The sequence below is a fragment of the Mustelus asterias genome, unplaced genomic scaffold, assembly GCF_964213995.1.
Source record: "Mustelus asterias unplaced genomic scaffold, sMusAst1.hap1.1 HAP1_SCAFFOLD_96, whole genome shotgun sequence".
Lineage (NCBI taxonomy): Eukaryota > Metazoa > Chordata > Chondrichthyes > Carcharhiniformes > Triakidae > Mustelus > Mustelus asterias.
Window position 1 is genome coordinate 474,522 of NW_027590144.1, and position 24,210 is coordinate 498,731.

At 52.1% G+C, this 24,210-nt stretch overlaps 1 protein-coding gene and 1 non-coding gene across 2 annotated transcripts in view; one reads left to right on the top strand and one right to left on the bottom strand.

Moving 5' to 3' along the window:
- Nucleotides 1-24,210, bottom strand: part of LOC144484229 (uncharacterized) — a 239,447-nt gene that overhangs the window by 6,486 nt on the left and 208,751 nt on the right. Inside the window, exon 3 of the mRNA XM_078202763.1 lies at nucleotides 7,699-8,350. Coding sequence (XP_078058889.1) covers nucleotides 7,699-8,350 — 652 coding nt within the window. The remainder of the gene's footprint in view (nucleotides 1-7,698; nucleotides 8,351-24,210) is intronic.
- Nucleotides 1,034-1,106, top strand: trnak-cuu (transfer RNA lysine (anticodon CUU)). Its single transcript has one exon. It is a non-coding gene; the product is annotated as a tRNA-Lys (tRNA).

Genomic DNA, 24,210 nt, shown 5'->3' on the forward strand with positions numbered 1-24,210 from the left:
AACTGGTGAAATATAAATTAGATGAAAATCTGGGATTAAATGTCTAATGATGATTAGAAATTATTGTCGATTGTCATAAATGCCCATCTGGTTTATTGATGTCCTTTAGGGAAGCAAATCTGCCAACCTTATCTGGTCTGACCAACATGTAACTCCAGATCCACAGCAACATGGTTACCTTTAATTGCCCTCTCAGTTCAAGGACAATTAGGAATGGGCAATAAATGCTGTCCCAGTGACACCCACATCCCATGAATAAATAAATGTTGACATTGTCTGTGGGGAGAGAATAGAGCCAACGTTTCGAGTCTAGATGACCCTTCATCAGAGGGGTCTGACCCCTCTTCTATTTTTGTAAATGTTGACATTGTTTATTATATTAACCAAGGGATTTACTTCACCAAATAACATAAACTTCGTTCCACTCAGAGTCGGTCACAATTCATTTTTGACAAACAATATTTTTATTTTCTCCAATTCAGCACTAACAATTTCAATAAGCTCTTGAAGATCCCACCCAGAATAAAACATATTGGCATCATCTGCAAACAAAACTAATTGTAATAACTTTGATACATTCCAAATGTCATTAATATATAAAATAAACAATTTAAGGCCCAAAACAGATCCCTGTGAAACTCCACACAGAATATTCACAAAATCTGATTCACATCATCGACTGTTACAAATTGTTGAGATTTTCCAAATAACTTCTGAGCCACTTATTCACTACTCCCCTAATCCCTTGTTTCCAGTGTTTTAAGTAATATTCCATGGTCAATTGTATCAAAATCTGTGTAAGATCAGTAAAAACCTCTATTGGAAATTGTCTTTTTGTCCACAGCATTCGTCATTTTCTCCACAAATTCCATCAGTGATAGTGAGATAGACCGACTTGGTCTGACTATTACACAGTGAGTTACATTGAGCAATGGAATTATCAGACCATTTAGCAAATGACTTCTCTTTTCTCTGCAAAATGAGAAAAGTGAACACACTCTCCTGAAATTAGTATAATCATGTAGTATAATATGCCCGGCTAGCTCAGTCGGTAGAACGTGAGACTCTTAATCTCAGGGTCGTGGGTTCGAGCCCCACGTTGGGAGTTGTTGTTTGGGGCAGCAGGGTAGCACAGTGGTTCGCACTGCTGCTTCACAGCTCCAGGGACCTGGGTTCGATTCCCGGCTTGCGTCACTGTCTGTGTGGAGTTTGCACATTCTCCTCGTGTCTGCATGGGTTTCCTCCCACAGTCCAAAGATGTGCGGGTTAGGTTTATTGGCCATGCTAAAATTGCCCCTTAGTGTCCTGAGATGCGTAGGTTAGAGGGATTAGTGGGTAAATGTGTAGGGATATGGGGGTAGGGCCTGGGTGGGATTGTGGTCAGTGCAGACTCGATGGGCCGAATGGCCTCTTTCTGCACTGTAGGGTTTCTTCTATGTTTACCACCAGCTTTAAACCATGGAGTAACTTAGTATATTTTCATTTTACAGGGAAATAGCCCAGTTTGAAAAGACCGGTTGCAAATATGTCAATGGTTTTACTCCACAATCAATAACCTGCTTAATGATTGACATCTCAGTATTGTCTGAATTGGTAGATTTTTTATTCTTATGATATTTCACAATATCAATGACCTCCTTTCCATCAACACCTCTAAAACGTGAGATGGGATGAAGAGGTGGATCACGTTCTCTTGGAACTTTTATCATTGTCCATGAACTCTGTTAAAAAGAAATCCACATTTGAAAGCCCAGCCATTATATGAAATATCAGCACTATAACAGGAGGAGATAAGAAAGACAGATACATTGATCTTTTCATCAACACATCTGAGAGTTAAGAATGTGTGACATGATTTTGGGATACCGGAGTGAGTGTACAGATGTGATTTGTTACATGTGAAAAATAGCAAGCCTAAATTCATGGTGAGATGGAGTGAAGAGCGGGTCCCAAACACACACAGCTACTTGAGACACAGCAGGAGATGAAATGGTGAATGTGGCCAGGGGATTGAGACAACATTGTGACATCATCAAGGCACTGACACACACTCCAGAGAGAAACTGAGTTCAAAACAATCAGGATCCAATTAAACACACTGCACATGGACACAAAGTGAGGAAAGTTAAAGTAAAATGGATAATATTATAGATTGGGACAATTAAGGGCTTGGAAGAAATAATACTGAATAAGAACTGTCCACAATTTGGACAGGGGTAAAGAGAGAGCTGGAGAATCTTTTACATCCATGCTTGATCTGTTGCTTGAAGCATCTGTCCTTATGTACAAGTAACCTAGAACTCACGGTGCTCCTTCAGCAGTAGGAAAGATCGATTAGATGTTACCCCAGGCGGGGCCAGAACAGAACTGGAAAATAACAGAGTGAAATTGAGTGAGGGATCAGAGAGAGAGTTCTCCCCCCTCAAGGTGTGGACTATAAGAATCCTGGGGGACCCCCTACTTTGGGTTTTCTTGCTAATTAGTGAACATTAGGTTAAATTCTGTGACTGGCTGTGCATTGATTTTGAATTTGATTGTTACACTTCTCCTGTTTTTATTCCTGTTGTGATTACGCTCTGGGTAAGGATGGTTGACAGGTGACAGGATGGGAAATTGTGGTTTGGGTCATTAACCAAATGTTTTATTGATCTGAAAGGTGTAAAAGGGGCCAAACTTCAGCAGAAATCCAGCAGAGCTGAGAACAGACGACTTGCTGTGTGGGAGCAGGGAGATAAACAGCTCCCAGAGGACAGAGAAAACAGGAGTGCCTTGAATCCTGGATGACACCTGGGTGTCAAGGCCACCATGTTTTCACTGCTTGGCATGGGAATGCTGACTCCCTGTACCAGGGACGGAGCGTGGGAAGACAATTGTTTGAGAGTTTGACGTGGCTTGTGCGGGTACAGATGGTTCAATGACACGTTTTGTAATTGGTCCGTTCAAATGTTAGCCGGGCAATGATTGGGTAAAATCAGTCTCCATAGTCTTTGTGATGTAAAAAAGTATAAGAAGGGATTCCCCGAGCACAGAGATTTGTCGAGGTTTTACATATTGCATTGACTGGTGCCATGGCATCTGGGGCAGAGCAGGGAGCATTTCCGTGGAGATGCTGCTTCTACCCAGAGTGTAATGGTAATGCTGCTGCACTTTGATACGACTGCTCAGACATTAGCCTGTGTCAGCTCTTATTGATCCTGAATAAAATCTAACCACTGTCACCAATAAAGGTTATCACTGGGAATCATTTCAGAGTTTGGGAAAAGGGGAGAAAGGGTTAATTGATTCCCTGAACCCCATTTTCTAACATCGCTGTGTCAAAAATAAAATCCCATCTCCCCCTCTGGCTCCTTTGCCAATTACCTTAGAGGGACTCACTTTCTGTTAAAGAGCCTGCCAACCCCTCTCACCCGCTTTCCCTAAAGTGCATCAATCTCATCAGGAAAAGTCCAGAACAATCAAATATTTTTACTGATAAAAGTTTATTAATGAAACAGAACATGGTTAAAACAAACAGAAAATGACTTGAGGATCAAAGACAACCAGAGTAAAGGGATGTTCACAATGTTCTGGACACAAATCGTGTTTCTTCAGCTCCTCTGTCCCCTGTTCCTGTGACACCCCGCTTTGGACACAGGGACACTGAACCCTGGGGGGTCACCATCAGCCCTGGTCACCTCCTCCGGTGCCCTGATTGGTTGGAGGCCCATTTCCCAGTCAGTTCTCCAGCACCTTCCTGTCTCTCTATTAGTGCGACGCCCAGGGCAGTTTCCCAACTGGGGCGCAGGCCCCATTATTCTCAGCTAAATGCTGCCCTCAGCTCCGTCGCCTGGCTGTCATTGACACGAGCAATAGAGAGACAAAAAGGTACCCCAGGCTCAAATGGGAAGTTGAAACTTGTGGCTCTAAACCAACACTTCAACATTTGTCAGTCAAATCCATGTTATTTACACTGGGGGTTTTTATGATGAGATTAATTGAAGTGTTCGGCTCGTCAGCAAACTCGAGAAGCACTGATTCCAGATTGTTCAATACTTCTGCCTTGAATCACAAAAGCTTCTCACTTTATCCCCTTCCTGAACTGAATTCCATCATCCTGAGCAGCTGTGGGTGTCACCTCTCTGTGTAAACTCCTGCCCCTTTTTATAAGGCTCTCTCACTCCTTATTGTGGGTCAATTCTTCAATGGTTGAGGATCGCTCTATGATGCAGTGAGTGTTTATCCGGTCAATCAATGTTTCTGATGTCAGTCACAACGTCCATCATTACTTTTCACCTGTTTCTTACTCTGTGTTTTATAAAAATAAAGTTTTAAAATTTTTAAAGAATGGTCAGCTGTAAGGTTTCTGTAGTTGGTGATGAGGTCATCCAAAGGTCAAAGCCTCTCTCTTTTCTCCTTCCCGTTTAACGAAGGGGTTGTGTGGAATATTCCATTCAGGGGGAGGTGGTGGGAATGTCGCTGGCCGAGTAATGCAGAGAACCAGCAAAGGATCTGGGGACAGGCAGCTGGTGGGATTTGAATTCAGTGAATCATTCTGGAATTATATAAAGTTAGTCTCAGAAACGGTGACCATGAAACTATCATCAATTGTTTTAAAAATCCATCCGGTTCACCCTACTAATGCTCCCTATTCGGGAAGGAAATCTGCCATCCTTACCCGGTCTGGCCTACATGTGAATCCAGACCCACACAGCGATGTGGGTGACTCTTAACTGCCCCTCTGAAATGGCCGAGCAAGTCACTCCGTTCAGGGGCAATTAGGAGATGAGCAACGTGTGCTGGGGCTTTGCCAGCAGTGTCCACATCCCAGGAAAGAATAAAGAATATTCCACGGAAAGTGATGGGTGATTTGAAATGAATTGAAAGTAGGTCAGGAGGTGCTCGGATCGTCCAGAGCTGCTTTTCAATGGATCCTCCTGTTTAAAATAAAAACACATCAGTGTGCCCCTTTCCCAGACACAGTTGACCTTGGAATATCACAATGCTGTTTTTAAACATTCCTTTGTTAAAGAATCAGTCATTTAGAATTGTGAAACACAGAAATTAAATGTTCCGTTTTTCCTGGGATCCTCCTGTGCCTGGCACTGGTGTCCTGAACAAGGTTATTAACATTCTCTGGGTTAAAGGTTCCTCCTGGTTCTTGCTGTCTGTTGTGTCCTTTGTCACAGTCGGTACCAGGACATTTCTATTGAAAGGTTGTTAAGAAATTCCAGTGAATTCCAGCCCCTTGTGTAACGTTCCATTTGGTGTGCGTCAGATTCAGAGATGTCCACGTGTGTGTGAAAAGGGTTCTGGGTAAGGGTTTTAACCCTTCTTTCCCCGTTAGTAACAATGAGCCCTGTATTCAATTCTAAAGTATAAAGTCCTCATTAGATATCAATTCTACCTGTTATCTACATTTCACCAACCAGTCTATATTTTCATCACAGGACTGCAGTGGGAGCACCGTCAACATCTTACTGACTTGATCGATTTTATCGAGGGGATGACGAAGGTGATCGATGAGGGTAGAGCAGTGGATGTTGTGAACATGGATTTTAGTGAGGCTTTCGACAAGGTCCCTCATGGTCGGCTCATCCAGAAGATTAAGATGCATGGGATTCACGGTCACTTGGCCACTTGGATTCAGAATTGACTTGCCCATAGAAGTCAGGGAGTAGTGGTGGAGGGTGTTTTTCTGATTGGAGGTCTGTGACTCATGGTGTCCTGCAGGGATCCGTACTGGGACCTGCGCTGTTTGTGATATATATAAATGACTTGGATGAAAACGTGGATGGGTGGGTTAGTAAGCTGGCAGACGACACAAAGCGAGATGGAGTTGTAGATAGTGTAGAAGGTTGTCAAAGGAAACAGTGGGATGTAGATCAGCTGCAGATATGAGCGGAGAAATGGCAGATGGATTTCAATCCGGGCAAGTGTGAGGTGCTGCACTTTGGGAGATCAAATATTAAGGATAAGTATACAGTTAATGTACAGAGGGATCTTGGGGTTCAAGTCCAGAGCTCCCTGAAATTAGCCACACAAATATTTATCGGTAAAGAAGGCATATGGCATGCTGGCCTTTATTGAGTACAAGAGTCAGCATGCCATGTTGCAGCTTTATAAAACTTTGTTTGGGTTGCACTTAGAATATTGCGCTCAATTCTGGTCACCACATTACAGAAAGGATGCAGAGGTTTTGATGAGGGTGCAGAAGAGGTTTCCCAGGATGCTGCCTGGATTGGAGGGTGTGAGCGACTGACAAATGAGGGTTGTTTTCTCGATAGCGGTGGAGGATGAGGGGAGACCTGATAGCAGTCTATAAAATGAGACATAGAATCTTTTCCCCCAGAGTTGATATGTCTAATACCAGGGAGCATGCACTGAAGGTGAAACGGGGAAAGTTCAAAGGAGATGTGAGAGGTAAGTTTTTTTACACAGAGAGTGGTAGGTGTCTGGAATGCGCTGCTCGGAGTGGTGGTGGAGGCAGATACGATAGGGGCGTTTAAGGGGGTTTTAAATAAGCACATGAATATTCAAGGAATAGAGGAATATGGACCAAGGGCAGGCAGAAAGGAATAGTTTAATTTGGCATCATGTTCGACACAACATGGTGGGCTGAAGGGTCTGTTCCTGTGCTGTACTGTTCTACGTTCTATTGTGATCTCCATTTAGAAAAAGGAAACAGAGGCACTGGAGAAGGAGCAAGAAAGATTCACAAGAATAATCCCAGAACTGTCATCACTTGTGAACTCACTGGTGTTTCACCAAGTTTGCTGACTGAGTGAATCCCTTCCCAGTCAGAGCAGGTGACCAGCCTCTGCCTGGTGTGAACTCACTGGTGGGACATTAGTTCCCGAGAGCTTTTGAAGCCACGCCCACATTTAAAGGCTCTCTCCTGGGTGTGATGATGTTGTGTCTGGGCAGGCTGGATAACTGAGTAAATCCTTTCGCACACACCGAGCAGGTGAATGGTTTCTCCCCGGTGTGAACTCACTGGTGTTTCAGCAGTGTTGATGATATTCTAAACCTCCTTGAACAGTGAGAGCAGCTGAACGGCCTCTCCCCGGTGTGAATGTGCTCGGGGATCATCAGTTCCTGAGAGCTTCTGAAGCCGGCCTCTCGGGCAGAGCATTTAAAGGGTCTCTCCTTGGAGTGAGTGGCTTTGTGTTTCTGCAGGCTGGATGAAGTAGTGAATCCCTTCCCACACACAGAGCAGGTGAACGGTCTCTCCCCGGTGTGAACTCGCTGATGTTCCCACAGGCTGGATGACCTTTTAAATCTCTTTGTGCAGTGAGAGCAGCTGAACGGTCTCTCCTCAGTGTGAATGCGCTGGTGGGACACCAGATCGTGAGAGCTTTTGAATCCGCTCCCACAGTCAGAGCATTTAAACGGTCTCTCATTAGTGTGAGTGAGATTGTGTCTGCGCAGGTGGGATGAAGTAGTGAATCCCTTCCCACACACCGAGCAGGTGAATGGTCTCTCCCCGGTGTGAACTCGCTGGTGTTTCAGCAGGCTGTATGATGTTTTAAACCTCTTTGAGCAGTGAGAGCAGCTGAACGGTCTGTCCTCAGTGTGAGCGCGCTGGTGGGACACCAGATCCTGAGAGCTTTTGAAGCCATTCCCACAGTCAGAGCATTTAAACGGTCTCTCATTGGTGTGAGTGGCTTTGTGTTTCTGCAGGCTACATGACTGAGTGAATCCCTTCCCACACACAGAACAGGGGAATGGTCTCTCCCCAGTGTGAACTCGCTGGTGAATCTGCAGGTTGGATGAAGTTCTAAATCTCTTTGTGCAGTGAGAGCAGCTGAACGGTCTCTCCTCAGTGTGAATGCGCTGGTGGGACACCAGATCCTGAGAGCTTTTGAATCCGCTCCCACAGTCAGAGCATTTAAAGGGTCTCTCATTGGTGTGAGTGAGATTGTGTCTGCACAGGTTTGATGAATGAGTGAATCCCTTCCCACACACCGAGCAGGTGAACGGTCTCTCCCCAGTGTGAACTCGCTGGTGTCTCCGCAGGTCGGATGAAGTTCTAAATTTCTTTGTGCAGTGAGAGCAGCTGAACGGTCTCTCCCCAGTGTGAGCGCGCTGGTGGATCATCAGTTCCCGAGAGCTTTTGAAACCACTCCCACAGTCAGAGCATTTAAATGGTCTCTCATTGGTATGAGAAAGATTGTGTTTCTGCAGGCTGGGTAACTGAGTGAATCCCTTCCCACACACAGAGCAGGTGAACGGCCTCTCCCCAGTGTGAACTCCCTGGTGTGTTTGTAAATGGGATAACTGAGTGAATCCCTTTCCACACACAGAGCAGGTGAATGGTCTCTCCCCAGTGTGAACTCGCTGGTGTAGCTTCAGGTTGGATGAAGTTCTAAATCTCTTTGAGCAGTGAGAGCAGCTGAACGGTCTCTCCTCAATGTGAGCGCGCTGGGGGGACATCAGTTCCCCAGAGCTTTTGAAACCACTCCCACAGTCAGAGCATTTAAATGGTCTCTCATTGGTGTGAGTGAGATTGTGTTTCTGCAGGCTGGATAACTGACTGAATCCCTTCCCACACACACAGCAGGTGAATGGCCTCTCCCCAGTGTGAACTCGTTGGTGTCTCTGCAGATTAGGTAAGTCAGTGAATCCCTTCCCACACACAGAGCAGGTGAACGGCCTCTCCCCAGTGTGACTGCGTTGATGAATTTCCAGCAGAGATGGGAACCTGAATCCCTTCCCACAGTCCCCACATTTCCACCGTTTCTCCATGGTGCGGGTGTCCTTGTGACTCTCCAGGTTAAACAATCAGTTAAATCTCAAACAGAACACGGGTACAGTCTCTCCCCGCTGTGAATGCTGCGATGTATTTTCAGGCTGTGTAACTGGTTAAAGCTCTTTCCACACTCAGTGCACTGGAACACTCTCACTCGGGTGTGTATATCTCAATGCATTTCTAGTAACAGTGATATTTACAATCTTTTGAAGCCAAGAGGCCAAACAAACATTTTTCCTGCTCGATTCAAAGGCCGATGATTTCAGGTCCCAAGAAATCGAGTCGCTCTGTCAGATCTCGATGTGATGTTGGAGATTTCTGTCTGATTTCTCCTTGTCTAATATCCTGTAAGTCAATTTAGAAAAAACATCGCAATTCAGAATATGATCGAAATTCAAATCGACATTTCTAGTTTCTATGGAGCATTCATTAAAGACACAGTCATGGAGCATTAAACTTGCCCAGCAGGGCCTCCCGTATCAGCACACAGGCAGCTGCTTTGTGAGACTGCCAGCAGTACGGACAAGTCAGAGATAAAGGTGTCCTCAGAAGTGGGATTCATTGTGAAAGCTCAGGGACGGTTGATAAGATGCAGCAATTCTATGATTCTAATGAACATTCTTTTCTCTCTCATTCTGCAAAAGCTGTGAATCTCCATCCCACACACTCTCCCTCCATTCTCACTCTGCTGTATCTAATATTCACCCTCCCAATTCTCCTGAAGGTGCTGATTGAGGCTGATTGACAGATCCATGCTCACTGCTTCCTGTCCAGCACAGAAATCAGAACAAATAGGAGCCGCAGTCAGCATTCGGCCCATCGAGTCTGCTCAACCATTCATTGAGATTATTGGTTGATCTACCTCTGCATTATTTTCCCCACACTGTCCCCCATATCCATCGATATCTTCAATATCTAGAAACCTATCAATCCCTCTCTTGAAAATTCTTGATGACTGAGGCTCTATAGTCCTCTGCGGTAGAGAATCCAAAACATCACACATCCTTGAGTGAAGAAATCCTTCCTCATCTGAGCTTTCTCTCCATTTTCCAGCCTGTTCCCAATAATTATTGACTCCCTTGTCATTTCAAAAACTGTCTAACTCATCCTTGAATATATTCAATCCCTCCACTGGGAGAGAAATCTAGATACTAACAATTCTCTGAGGGAAGAGATTGTTGGAAATATATAATATAGCTGCAGTCCAAAATTACACAGCCAGATATAATAAGTGTATTTTATTACAGAGCTATAAATAATATATCTAATCTGTACCATATAACAACAGGGGAGCTGATCGACTCGTGGTATTATTGCTAGACTATTAATCCAGAAACTCAGTTAATGTTCTGGGGACCCAGGTTCGAATCCTGCCACAGCAGATGGTGGAATTTGAATTTAAAAACAAAATCTAGAATTAAGAATCTACTGATGACCATGAAACCATTGTCGATTGACCAAAAAAACACATCTGGTTCATTAAGGTGCTTTAGGGAAGGAAATCTGCCATCTCCTGGGGAAACCAGCCCTTTAATTGTGAACATTAGGATAGGGACATTTTTGCCAGACAAATCAATGTGTCAAGCTGAGGGAGAAAATGACTTTATGAGAGAGAGAGAGACCTGGGCCAACCTTTCCAGAGTCTGCAGCCTCCCTGGATTCACTTCCTTTCCCTTCAGTTGCTGCAAATCCCCAATTTTCCCCAGAATGAGAAAAGAAATTGAATGGTGCAGAAAAGAAACTGTTTTACTCACAGATGTTGGCGACAGGAGGAAGTTTGAGTCTGTCTGAAGCTCAATCTTCATTCAGAGAGACCTCTTTTTAGGGCAAACCAAACCATCATTCAGAGAGACCTCTTTATAGGTCAAACCAAACCAAGTAAACAAACTCAGATTAAATCAGGACAAAGTAAAAGGGGCAGCTCCCCAAAAAGGAGGGGGAACAGCCCGAACAGAAATCAAAATACAAAGGAAACTTAAAAACATCAAATTAAAATGTGATTATTAGGGTCAATAATGCACCCCAACCCCTGCGGTGCCCAGCGGGCGCGGAAAGTGTCAACCTCGCCCGTGGACACCGCATGCTCCCTCTCCAGGGACACCTGGCCGCGAACGTAGCCGCGGTAGAGGGGAAGACAGTCAGGATGGACGGCCCCCTCGATCGCCCGCTGCCTGGACCGGTAAATGGCGCGTTTCGCCAGGCCCAGGAGCAGGTTCACGAGGAGGTCGCCATCCCGACCCTCCCCTCTCCGCACCGGGTGTCCATAGATCAGGAGCGTGGGACTGAAGTGCAAACAAAACATCAATAAAAGGTTCTTCAGGAAAACATAAAGGGAGTGCAGCCTAAGACACTCAACATAGACATGGTCCACGGACTCCACAAGGCCACAGAAAGGGCAGTCTTCGGAGCCCGTGAACCAGTGAACCCTACGGTTGTGCGGAACTGCTGCATGCATCACCCTCCACCCCAGGTCCCCGACGTAATTGGGGGAGATCCCTCCGTAGAGGGACCTCCAGCGGGGACCTCCGCCGCCCGGCGGCAACAAGGCCCGCCAAGGTGTATCCGGGCGACAGGCGAGGAGGCGGTAGTGGAAGGTGTGCAGCAGCAGCCCGCACAGGAAACGCCTCCGCGCGGTAGAAAAAGGCACGGAGGGCATTTCCGCGAGGCGGCTCAGGCTGTGGGGCACCTCACCCAGGGGAGGGGGCTGAGGCTTTGGGCCAATGCGGAATTCCGCCCGAACAGGGGAACGCTCGGGCGGGATCCCACCGCACGCCTGCGCCGTCTCAAGTTTGCGTGCAGTTTCGGGGCCGAGCACGACCGTCCTAAGGTCTAGGATGGCTTTGGCCGCGCGCCGGACGGACGTCCCCGCGCGCTCAGCTAGCACGCGGGGACTCATCCAGCCCGCTCCTCCGCCATCGAGCACGTCCCCGATTCTGGTCACCCCGGCGTCCACAGCCCCCCTCTCCGCCAGCCACCTGAAGTTATACGGCTGGAGGAGCGGATTCCTGAGCAGCGGCTCTCGCACGAGAGCCGCTACTCCTGACGGGGGAGAGCTGCGTCGCGAGGCGACCTTGTTCCAGACAGTGAGGAGGTCCTGGTAAAAGACGGGCAACTCCTGCAGGGTGGTCGAAGCACGCCCCAGTTCGATATGCAGGAGCTGCACGTCATAATTGAGGCCGTGCCACTGGCGGAAGAAATACGTCGCCATGGCACACCACTGTGGAGGGGGCTCAACGTAAAGGTACCTCTGCAGGGCCTGGAGGCGGAAGGTCGCTATCTGAGTGCGGAGGCACACCAGACCTTGTCCGCCCTCCTCAAGCGGGAGATACAGGACCGCAGCAGGGACCCAGTGCAGTCGATTGCCCCAGAAGAACCGCACGAGGGTTCTCTGGATATCGGTGACAAAGCCAGGGGGAGGGGTCAAAGGGACCAGCCGGTACCACAGCATGGAGGCGACCAGCTGGTTTATGACGCGAGCTCGCGCCCCGTAGGACAGCACTCGGAGCAGTCCTGTCCAGCGACTCAGGCGGGCGGAGACTTTGGCCTCCAGCTCCCGCCAGTTCGCCGGCCAGGATTCCTCGGCTGGGCAGAGATGGGCCCCCAAGTAGAGGAGGTCGGTCCTGCTCCAGGTGAAAGGCCTGAGCTCCTCCGGGAGGGGGTCCGTCTCCCAAGGACCGACAAGGAGTCCGGAGCACTTGGCCCAGTTGATCCTGGCGGAGGACGCGGCGGAGTACACCGCCTGGCATTCTCGCATCCTCCGCAGGTCAGCCGGGTCCGTGAACATGAGGAGCACGTCGTCGGCGTAAGCTGACAGGACCACCCCTACGTCCGGTCCGCGCAGGACCAAACCTGACAACCTCCTCCGCAAGAGGCGCAGGAATGGCTCCACGCATACGGAATACAGTTGGCCGGACAAGGGGCAGCCCTGCCGTACTCCTCTCCCGAAGCGAAGGGGCGCCGTCAGGGACCCGTTAACCTTAATCAGACACTCTGCGGCAGAGTACAGTAATCGGATCCGGGCGACAAAATGCGTCCCGAACCCGAATGCCCGCAGAGTCCCGAGTAAATACTCGTGCTCCACCCTGTCGAACGCCTTCTCCTGATCTAATGACAAGAAGGCGCCCGACAGACCAGCCCTCTGGGTGTGATGGATTAGGTCCCGGACCAGGTGGAGATTGTCATGTATGCAACGGCCCGGGACCGTGTAGGACTGGTCAGGGTGGATCAAGTGGTCCAGCACGGATCCAAGGCGTGAAGCCATAGCCCTGGCAAAGATTTTATAATCCGTGCTGAGGAGGGAGACCGGGCGCCAGTTCTTGAGCAGGTGGAGATCCCCCTTCTTGGGCAGCAGGGCAATGACGGCCCTGCGCCACGAAAGGGGCATCTCCCCGGTAGCGACGCTCTCCCCCAGGACCCCCGCGTAGTCGCTCCCCAGGACGTCCCAGAACGCCCTGAAGAACTCTACTGTCAGCCCGTCCAGCCCAGGGGCCTTGCCCCGGCTGAGGCCATTTAGGGCGCCGGTCAGCTCGGCCATGGTGGTAGGGGCCTCGAGCCTGCCGACGCCCTCCGGGCCGACCTGCGGCAGGTCCTCCCACAGAAGTCTGCGGGCATCCTCGCTGGACGGATCCGGAGAGAAGAGCGAGGTGTAATACTCCCGGGCAATGGCCCGGATGCCCTCCGGATCCGAGACGGGGGAACCGTCGTCGGCCAGCAGCGTAAGGAGCTGCTGACGGTTAGCCCGCCCTCTTTCCAGCGAGTAGAAGAAGGGGGAGCCGCGGTCCAGGTCCACCTGGAACTGGAGCCGCGACCTCACGTACGCGCCGCGAGACCTGGCAAGCTGCAGGTCTCGCAGCGCGTCCTTCTTCTCCCTGTACTCCGAACGCAGGGCCGGGTCCGCGTCAGGCCGACTGAGACGTGCCTCCAGGTCGAGCACCTCCTTCTCCAACTCCTCGAGCCTGGATTTCCGCCTCTTTGTCGACCCCCTCGCGTACCCCTGACAGAAGGTACGGACGTGAGTCTTGCCCACATCCCACCAGAGCCTCAAGGAGGGGAAGCCTCCCCGCTTCCTTCTCCAGCCGGCCCAGAATCGACGGAACGAGTCCAGGAAGCGCTCGTCCTCCAGCAGCGTGTTGTTAAAGTGCCAGTACGCGGACCCCCGCCGGATGCGAGACGGCGCAAAGTCCGCCCACACCAGGCTGTGGTCCGTGCTCGACACCGGCCGCATGGAGACCGAGGACACGCCGGACACGTGCGCCTTCGAAATGTAAAGGCGGTCGAGCCTGGACGCTCCGACTCCAGGCCTCACGAAAGTGAAGGCGCTGGAGCCAGGATGGAGATGTCTCCAGACGTCCACCAAGTCGTGGGACCCGATCAGGTCCCGCAACTTCACCACCGCCGGAGTGCGCAGCCAGGGGCCGGTGCGGTCCCGTGCCTCGAGGATGCAGTTGAAATCTCCCCCGAGGATAATGCATTCGCCCCCCGCGATGGTGTCGATGTGAGCGGACACTTTCTCGTAGAAAGTCGTTTGCTGCGGTCCAGCGGTCGGGGCGTAGACATTCAGCAAGTGAATGACCACGCCCCCCTCACGGACCGTCAAGTGCAGCAACCGGCCTGGCACCGGCTCCTTGACCCCCAAGATCTCCGGCTTATAACGCGGGGCCAACAAGATAGCCACCCCGCAAGAAGCGAGCGTGAGGTGGCTCATGTAGACCCCCCCTCGCCACTCCAGGAGCCATTGGGCTTCGTCTCCCGGAACGGTGTGGGTTTCCTGCAGGAAACACACCGCATACTTCCCGTCACGGAGGACCGAGAAGTTCTGGAACCTGCGGTGTGGCCCACTGCTGCCGTTGATGTTGAGGCTGGCTATGGTCACCTTCATGTCAGCAGCTTTGTGCCACCGTCACCACTTAACTAGGTGTGTGGGGGGGGCTGGCGCAATTCTCACCAGTCCACCCCCCACCTTTTCGAGCCTGTGGAGGAACCGCAGTACCCAGCGCCGCTCTATTTTCTCCAGGCCCGCGGAGGCATGCGAGCATGCCTTCACGGACCGGACGAGCTGCGCCAGGTCCGGCCAGTGGCCGAGGGCTAGCCGGATTATGTCGGAGCGACCGGAATGGTTACGGATAAAGACCCTGAGGTCCTTGGAGGGGATGAGGGACGACTCGGTGGGGGGCACGAGGGAGTCCCCCGCCTCGCTCTGGGCAGACTCTGAAAGTGTCCCCGTGCCCTCCACCGAGCCACTGACCTCCTCAGGGCGGTCGCCCCTCGACTCCGAGTCCCCCGCCGCAGGACGTACGGCGGGCGGCACGGAGCCACCAACTAGCCCTAGCCCCTCCCCGATCCCACCCCCAGGATCGGTGGAGGAGGGGTTCCCCCCGGGCTCACCTTTCCCGGATTGCGGGCCCCCGTGCGACGGCGGCCCAGCCCCCCCCCCCGCCCCAGACGCTTGGACACCCCCCAGGTCCGGTGTATCCTTCGGACTGAGGTTGGGGATGTCCAGCGTCCAAGGTCGGGACGGAGAGGACGAGTGGATCGTCTCTTCGCCGCCGCCGCACGAGGACATGAACATTGGAGTGTCGCCCCAGTCCCCCGACAGACTGAAGAAGAACTCCGGGTTGTAACCGGCCGGGTGGAACGGAACCGTGGGGGCCCCGCTGCCACCCGGCCCCGGAGACTCCTCGCCGGGGGACTGAGGCAACACATGCTTGGATTTACAGGGTGCCTTGCCCCCTTTTTTCGCGGGACAAGGCACAAAGACAGGTGGGGGCACGGCAGGAGATGACTCACAAGGGGGGAGGGGCACGCAGACCTCGAACTCTACGGTGCCCGAGGGGCCCCGCCTCTTTTTGTTAACCTGCCCTCGGGCAGGCGAGGCCCCTCGCCCTCCGCCCCTCTTCGCCTTGCCGCGCCCCCCCTGCTCTCCCGTCACTTCCCCCCGAGGTGGCGGCGTCGCCAGTTTTGCCGGCTCGGGGTCGCTTACCCCCCCATGCTCGGGCCCATGATCCCGGGCGCCGGACCCAGCACTAGGCCCCGGAGAGCCCACGGGCCCGGCAGATGGTGGTGGTGGGGGGGGGGGGGCGCAGGTGGAGACTGAGGCGGTCCCCGAGCCGGCTGCCGGGGTGGTTGGGGTGTTTTCCCTGGGGGCCGGGGTTCCGGTACCCCCCTTCTTTTTTGTAGGTCCCTTCTGGGCCTTTTGGCCGCGCGGGGGCTCCGCTCCCCCCCCCGCCGGCAGCTGAGGTGGCAGCTGCTGCCGGCGTGGCCTCCCCTCGCGGGGGGGCAGATGGTACTCGCTTGGGGGGAGAGGGGGCTGCGGTGCCAGCTGCGGCCGCCTTGGGTTGGTGGTCGGCGGCCTTGGAGACGGGGCAGTTTTTTCTCACGTGCCCCGCCTCCTTACAGGCATGGCACCGCACACCGTCCGCGGACCAAAAGACCCGGTACGTGGTCCCCTCGTGGGGGACATTGAAACCTCCCTCCAGTTCCTCCTCCCGGGCCAGGCGGACAAAAACCTGGCGCCGGAAGGAGTAAATGTGGCGGAGGGAGGGGTCCCGAAGGCCGAGCGGGATCGGCTGCACCCCGGACCTGACCTCCCCCAGTAGATGGAGGTGGGGGAGGAGGAGCTCACTCGGTAGGAAGGGCGGGACGTTCGATATTACTATCTTGTGGGCGGTGGCCTCCAAAGGGTCCACCGCCAGGAACGTCCCGCCCACCGTGAGCCCCCTCTCCAGGGCGAGGCGAACCGCCCGCTCGGCCTTCAGGAAGAATACGGCCCGGCCGTACATCTTTGAGGCCGCGACAATGGCTGAGGGGCCGACAACCCCAGCCATTGCCTTGACGCAGGCCTCGATAGACATGTCGGGGTGGGCGTAGCACTTCACCCCGAGCTGCCGCGTGATTAGGGAGAATGGCGGCAGGGCCTTGGGAGCGGCGGGGGCTCTGGCAGCCGCCATGCCCGCATAGGTGGGCCGAGAAGGCCCTGCCACCGGCGACGCTGGTGATGTCGCCATTGTATCAGGGGAAGTGCTACACCCACCCCGAGACTGCCCAGATGTACGGCAGGGCGTATATGTGGAGGGAAAAATAAGGGAGGGTGGGGTAGGTGGGTAGGGGTGTAGGTGTTCTCTCTCCGGAGTGAGAGAGGGAGAGAGGAGGTTGGAGCAGTGGGAGGGAGATGAGGCACAAGGCCGGTGCCCCAGTCAGGAGGGAAAAAGGGGAGGGTGCACCAATCTTGGGGACAGCAGCAGTGGGTAGGGGAATTAGGAAAAAAGGTCTTCACCCCCCCCCCCACTGCAGATGGAGAAGAGACAGTCCAAACGCCTTCGCCCCCCGCCCTTCTCCTCCAGTTACTCTCTGTCCTCTCTTCCTCCCTCCCCCCGGGGAGAGCACACCCTCCAGAGGCCGGATGGCAGGCAAGCAGGCAGTCCAGACGGCAGGCAGCCCAGACGGCAGGCAGGCAGGCAGTCCAGACGGCAGGCAGGTAAGCAGGCCAGACGGCAGGCAGGCAGGTAAGCAGGCCAGACGGCAGGCAGGCAGGTAAGCAGGCCAGACGGCAGGCAGGCAGGTAAGCAGGCCAGACGGCAGGCAGGCAGGTAAGCAGGCCAGACGGCAGGCAAGCAGGCCAGACGGCAGGCAGGCAGGTAAGCAGGCCAGACGGCAGGCAGGCAGGCAACAGGCAGGCCGGGCAAGGCAGGCAGCAGCTCACCTCCCTCCTTCCTCCCCGCAGGGAGCGAAAAACAAACAAACCCAACAAAACAAAAACAAAAACCGGGCGTCTCCGTGAGCAAAAACAGACTAACAGTAAAGTCACTATCCTACTGCGAGAACTTCCAGATTTAGCGATTTACTTGGGGAGGAATATCGAAAAATCGGGTAAAAGAACATGGGAGCAGCAGTCGGCCATTCGGTCCTTCGATTTGGTGTCGCCATTCAGTTAGATCGGGGCTGGTCAGCCTGAACGCCACTTTCCCGCGCTATCTGCATGGCCCTTGATGAGATGATGCTCCATGAAGCTACTGAATTTTTTGAACATGCTCAATAATTGACATTCTACAAAAAAATGCTTATTTTCTTATTGTGACACGGAAGTTAAGGAAGGCTAAATAATTATATCATTGCTTTTCCTCAATATGTCCATTAGCCTTATTATCAGGACAGTTTCAACAGTGATTCCAGTGATTTCCTTTTTCTGTGTGTCTGACATGGGTGCCACTGGTTGGCCAGCATTTATTCCCCTTCACGAGTTGAGAGCCAACCACATTGCTGTGCCTCTGGAGTCACACGTAGGCCGGACCAGGTAAGGACGGCAGGTTTCCTTCCCTTAAGTACATTATTGAACAAGATTGTTTTTTCCGACAATGGTTTCATGGTCATCAGTAGATTGTTAATTATATATATTGTTTTCATTGAATCTGGTCCGCACAACATTAGCTGAGTTTCTGAATAATCTCGCGCGAATACCACAAAGCCATCGTCTCTCCTGTTGTCCTCTTTTCAGGTCAAACCAAACCAAATAAACAAACTCAGATTAAATCAGGACAAAGTAAAAGGGGCAGCTCCCCAAAAAGGAGGGGGAACAGCCCGAACAGAAATCAAAGTACAAAGGAAACTTAAACATCAAATTAAAATGTGATTATTAGGGTCGGGAACGCACCCCAACCCCTGCGGTGCCCAGCGGGCGCGGAAAGAGTCAACCTCGCCCGTGGACACCGCATGCTCCCTCTCCAGGGACACCTGGCCGCGAACGTAGCCGCGGTAGAGGGGAAGACAGTCAGGATGGACGGCCCCCTCGATCGCCCGCTGCCTGGACCGGTAAATGGCGCGTTTCGCCAGGCCCAGGAGCAGGTTCACGAGGAGGTCGCCATCCCGACCCTCCCCTCTCCGCACCGGGTGTCCGTAGATCAGGAGCGTGGGACTGAAGTGCAAACAGAACATCAATAAAAGGTTCTTCAGGAAAACATAAAGGGAGTGCAGCCTAAGACACACAACATAGACATGGTCCACGGACTCCACAAGGCCACAGAAAGGGCAGTCTTCGGAGCCCGTGAACCAGTGAATCCTACGGTTGTGCGGCACTGCTGCATGCATCACCCTCCACCCCAGGTCCCCGACGTAATTGGGGGAGATCCCTCCGTAGAGGGACCTCCAGCGGGGACCTCCGCCGCCCGGCGGCAACAAGGCCCGCCAAGGTGTATCCGGGCGACAGGCGAGGAGGCAGTACTGGAGGGTGTGCAGCAGCAGCCCGCACAGGAAACGCCTCCGCGCGGTAGAAAAAGGCACGGAGGGCATTTCCGCGAGGCGGCTCAGGCTGTGGGGCACCTCACCCAGGGGAGGGGGCTGAGGCTTTGGGCCAATGTGGAATTCCGCCCGAACAGGGGAACGCTCGGGCGGGATCCCACCGCACGCCTGCGCCGTCTCAAGTTTGCGTGCAGTTTCGGGGCCGAGCACGACCGTCCTAAGGTCTAGGATGGCTTTGGTCACGCGCCGGACGGTCGTCCCCGCGCGCCCAGCCAGCATGCGGGAACTCATCCAGCCCGCCCCCCCGCCATCGAGCACGTCCCCGATTCTGGTCACCCCGGCGTCCACAGCCCCCCTCTCCGCCAGCCACCTGAAGTTATACGGCTGGAGGAGCGGATTCCTGAGCAGCGGCTCTCGCACGAGAGCCGCTACTCCTGACGGGGGAGAGCTGCGTCGCGAGGCGACCTTGTTCCAGACAGTGAGGAGGCCCTGGTAAAAGACGGGCAACTCCTGCAGGGCGGTCGAAGCACGCCCCAGTTCGATATGCAGGAGCTGCACGTCATAATTGAGGCCGTGCCACTGGCGGAAGAAATACGTCGCCATGGCACACCACTGTGGAGGGGGCTCAACGTAAAGGTACCTCTGCAGGGCCTGGAGGCGGAAGATCGCTATCTGAGTGCGGAGGCACACCAGACCTTGTCCGCCCTCCTCAAGCGGGAGATACAGGACCGCAGCAGGGACCCAGTGCAGTCGATTGTCCCAGAAGAACCGCACGAGGGTTCTCTGGATATCGGCGACAAAGCCAGGGGGAGGGGTCAAAGGGACCAGCCGGTACCACAGCATGGAGGCGAGCAGCTGGTTTATGATGAGAACTCACCTCTTAACCTTCTCTCTAACGAAAACAGCCTCAAGTCCCTCAGCCTTTGCTCATAAGACCTTCCCACCATACCATGTTCCAGTTGGATTGTATCGTCCCCACCAGTTACACACGACACACACACAGTCCAGAAGAGACACACGTGTGGAAGATGATGCTGTCGGAGGCAGAGGTGCCTCGAGCTATCCGTGCAGCCACGCAGGTCCAGTGCGCTGAAGGCTGTCCTCCTCGGCAGTAATCACCTGCCACCGGCCTGCGCCTTCACAAGACTCTGGACACAATGGGTACAGAGAGATAGAGAGTGAGAGATGGATTCATATATATCCATGATGAGAGAGAGAGAGAGATTGCCCCAATACAAACATCGCTCCCCAACCTCTCTATCCCCCTCCCCAGCAACTATCTGAAGCTAAATTAATGTCACAACATTACTACCATCTTTTACCCAAAACTTAGCTTCAGACCCTGTCCCTCTATATTTAACCAGCCCGTCTCTGACATCTCCTCCAGTCACACAACCCTGTGAGATGTCTGCACCGCTCTAATTGTGGCATCGTGAGCGTTCCACATGCAACATGACTTGCATCGATAAACTCTCATCTCCAACATTTCAATTGAAATTTCAAAGCTCAATGGCTTTGAAGCCGAATGGTCCAGATTGCCATGGCCTTCAATGTGAACAAGTTGTTTGTGATGTGACTACAGAGGTTGTCTAGGAAACAATGACTGAACACAGGGGGTGAATGTGAGAAGCTGAAGTTTCCACTTGAAGACATTCCCAGTGTCTCTGAGCAGCTGAACTGGGGAAGCCTTTGGGCAGAGACTGTGCTGCTGCTATTGCCCTTCCTGGCCACCAGGCGTCGCTGTGATGCTGCCGGGGGCTGCCTGTGCGCATGTGCGGCACGGGAATGCTCCCAGAGGTCAGCGCGCGGGACGCCGCCGCATTGATGCCGTCTCCCCTGGCAACGCAAGATGGTCGCCGCCGCCGTCTCCCTTGGCAACGGAATATGGCCGCTGGCCGTCTCCCTTGGCAACGCAAAATGGCGGCCGGCGGTGGGTGTCATTGCGGCGCGTGCGCAGTGAGGTCCGTCTGCAGCCATTGTCCAGGTTGCCCCCAGTGGATGGGGTTGGGATTGTGCAGCAGATGGAGCAACAATCCCAGTTTCAATAGGGGGACAGAAGCTGCAATGCTGCCCCCTGTTGGTCACTTCTCCCAGTCTCAGCATTGCAGAGTGTTTAAACAAGAGTGCATTGTCACAGCAGCACCTTGACCTTCAGTTTCAGTTTATTTATTAGTCTCAGAAGTAGGCTTACATTAACACTACAATGAAGTTACTGTGAGAATCCCCTAGTCACCACACTCCGGCGCCTGTTCGGGTTACACTGAGGGAGAATTTAGCACGGCCAATGCACCCTAACCAGCACATCTTTCAGACTGTGGGAGGAAACCGGAGCACCCGGAGGAAACCCACGCAGACACGGGGAGGGGACAGCCCGGGGGAAAGCTCCATTCCAACTGTCCCTGGAGTGTCAGATTAACCTGGGTCACTCACGCACCCCCGGCTAAGACTCACCTCCCTCAGACAGTGAGACCCTCCTGTATCACTCACCTTACTGTCGTCAGATACCCTCAGACTCAGCACTGGGCCCTGGGCGTGTTCTTTAAATGCTGCGACCTATCGTGGAGGAAAGAATTGGGAGGATTTTGATTTGATTTGATTTATTACTGTCGCGTGTATTGGGATACAGTGAAAAGTATTGTTTCTTGTATGCTGTACAGACAAAACATACCGTTCATAGAGTACATCTGGGAGAAGTAAAAGAGAGGGTGCAGAATGTAGTGTTGCAGTCATAGGTAGGGTGTAGAGAGACATTCCCAAAGCAGCCACAGAAAAGTGACTGGTTATTTTAAACATTGAACCTGAACTAGTTGAGCTGATGATTCACTCACATTGTACAGAAATGTTGACCCTGTTTTGATGAGACTGATCAGACTAACATTGTAACATGAAGACAGCCTCCGTACTGAGATTAACCACATTTACAACAATTCCGCAATATCAGATCCATTGCTGTGTGTATTGTGCGAATTCAGCTGCGAAATATCTGGACATTTGGAGCTTCCACTGTTTCTGTCATTTCATCATTTATTAAAGTGCGTTGTTCTATCCCTTTTAAATCTAAGTTGTGTCAAATTACATTTCCCTGCACTGAAACCTCTCCACCAGTTTTGTCCATGTACAAAATATGAATAACTCTTTGCAATGTGATGTTTCCAGCTACGCTGCTTACAATGCTGTCTAATGTTTTGTGTCATCGGCAAACCAGGATGTGTAGCATTCAGTCACATTAAATGGTCAATAAATATGTCAATACTGTGTGTGTGTGTGTGTGTGTGTGTGTGTCTGTGTGTGTGTGTGTGTGTGTGTGTGTGTGTGAGCATGCATGTGTGTCAATGTATTTGAATCTCAAATATGTGCAGTTGGAGGCCATTTGACCCATCGAGCCTGCTCTCCCACTCAAACAGATCATGACAAACACACACAAACACACACACACACTCATAGACACACACACACACAGACACACACTCATAGACACACACACACACAGACGCACTCACAGAGATACAGACACACACACACACTCATAGACACACACACACAGACAAAGAGAGAGACACACAGATACACACGCAGAGAGACACAAACACACACTCACAGACACACATGCACAAAGACCCAGAGAGAGACACACACACAGACACAGACACTCACTCACAGACACACGCAGAGAAACACAATCACACACACAGAAACACACATTGAAATAGACACTTGCACACACTTAGAAACTGTCTCTCTCTCTCACACACACAGAAATACAAAAACATAAGCGCACCGACACTCTTATTCCTATTTCTGTTTTACTCCTCAATCCCCCAACTAAAAAGTACTGGGATCTGAACTTGAAATGCTGGAACTGATCATGGAGGAACGAGTGGGGCCTAATAGACACTGAGAAGTTAACTTGTGTATGAATCATAGAATGGGGACAGCACAGGAGGCCATTCAGCCCGTCAAGCCTGGATCGACACACTGCAAGAGCAGTTTCACGATTCCCAATCAAAGAACAAAGAACAATACAGCACAGGAACAGGCCCTCCGGCCCTCCAAGCCCGCGCCGCTCCCCGGTCCAGGATTGAATCCTGAATCCAGGATCCCCGCCCAATTTTCCAGCCTATCTACATCCTAATATCCTATCCACCGAGCTGTCCCTCACAGCTACGATGCTTTGTTCATCACAACCTATTAACTCACCCCCACCCCCCCATTCCAGACCATGTGATCTCCAGGGAGAGGCGAAAACCCAGAGTGAAAACCCCAGGGCCAATATGGGGAAAAAAAATCTGGGAAATTCCTCTCCGACCCCCTGAGGCGATCGAAACGAGTCCAGGAGATCACACTGGCCCTGATCAGAAACTGCTTCCCAACCCTAGTCATTTCCACTTCTGCTTTACGAACACCATCTGAATTCCCTGCCCCCGAGACAGGTTCCCAACTATCCGCAGTCTCGCTCTGTACTGGCACCAGCAAGATGATCATAGAATGAAGCCTTGAAACGAGAAACAAAGAACAATTAGCCCGCGCCTCTCCCTGGTCCAAACTAGACCATTCTTTTGTATCCCTCCATTCCCACTCCGTTCATATAGCTGTCTAGATAAGTCTTAAACGTTCCCAGTGTGTCCGCCTCCACCACCTTGCCCGGCAACACATTCCAGGCCCCCACGACCCTCTGTGTAAAATATGTCCTTCTGATATCTGTGTTAAACCTTCCCCCCTTCACCTTGAACCTATGACCCCTCGTGAACGTCACCACCGACCCGGGGAAAAGCTTCCCACCGTTCACCCTATCTATGCCTTTCATAATTTTATACACCTCTATTAAGTCTCCCCTCATCCTCCGTCTTTCCAAGGAGAACAACCCCAGTTTCCCCAATCTCTCCTCATAACCAAGCCCCTCCATACCAGGCAACATCCTGGTAAACCTCCTCTGTACTCTCTCCAAAGCCTCCACGTCCTTCTGGGAGTGTGGCGACCAGAACTGGACGCAGTATTCCAAATCCTCCACCCTCTCCCCGTAACCCTGTCAATATTTTCCCTTCAGCTTCCCATTCAATTTCCTCTTGATGGAATCTTCTCCCACCTCTGACTCAGGCAGAACATGATGTGGAGATGCCGGCGTTGGACTGGGGTAAACACAGTAAGAAGTTTAACAACACCAGCTTAAAGTCCAACAGCTTTATTTGGGAGCAAAAGCCACACAAGCTGTCGGAGCTTCAAGCCCCTTCTTCAGGTGAGTGGGAATTCTGTTC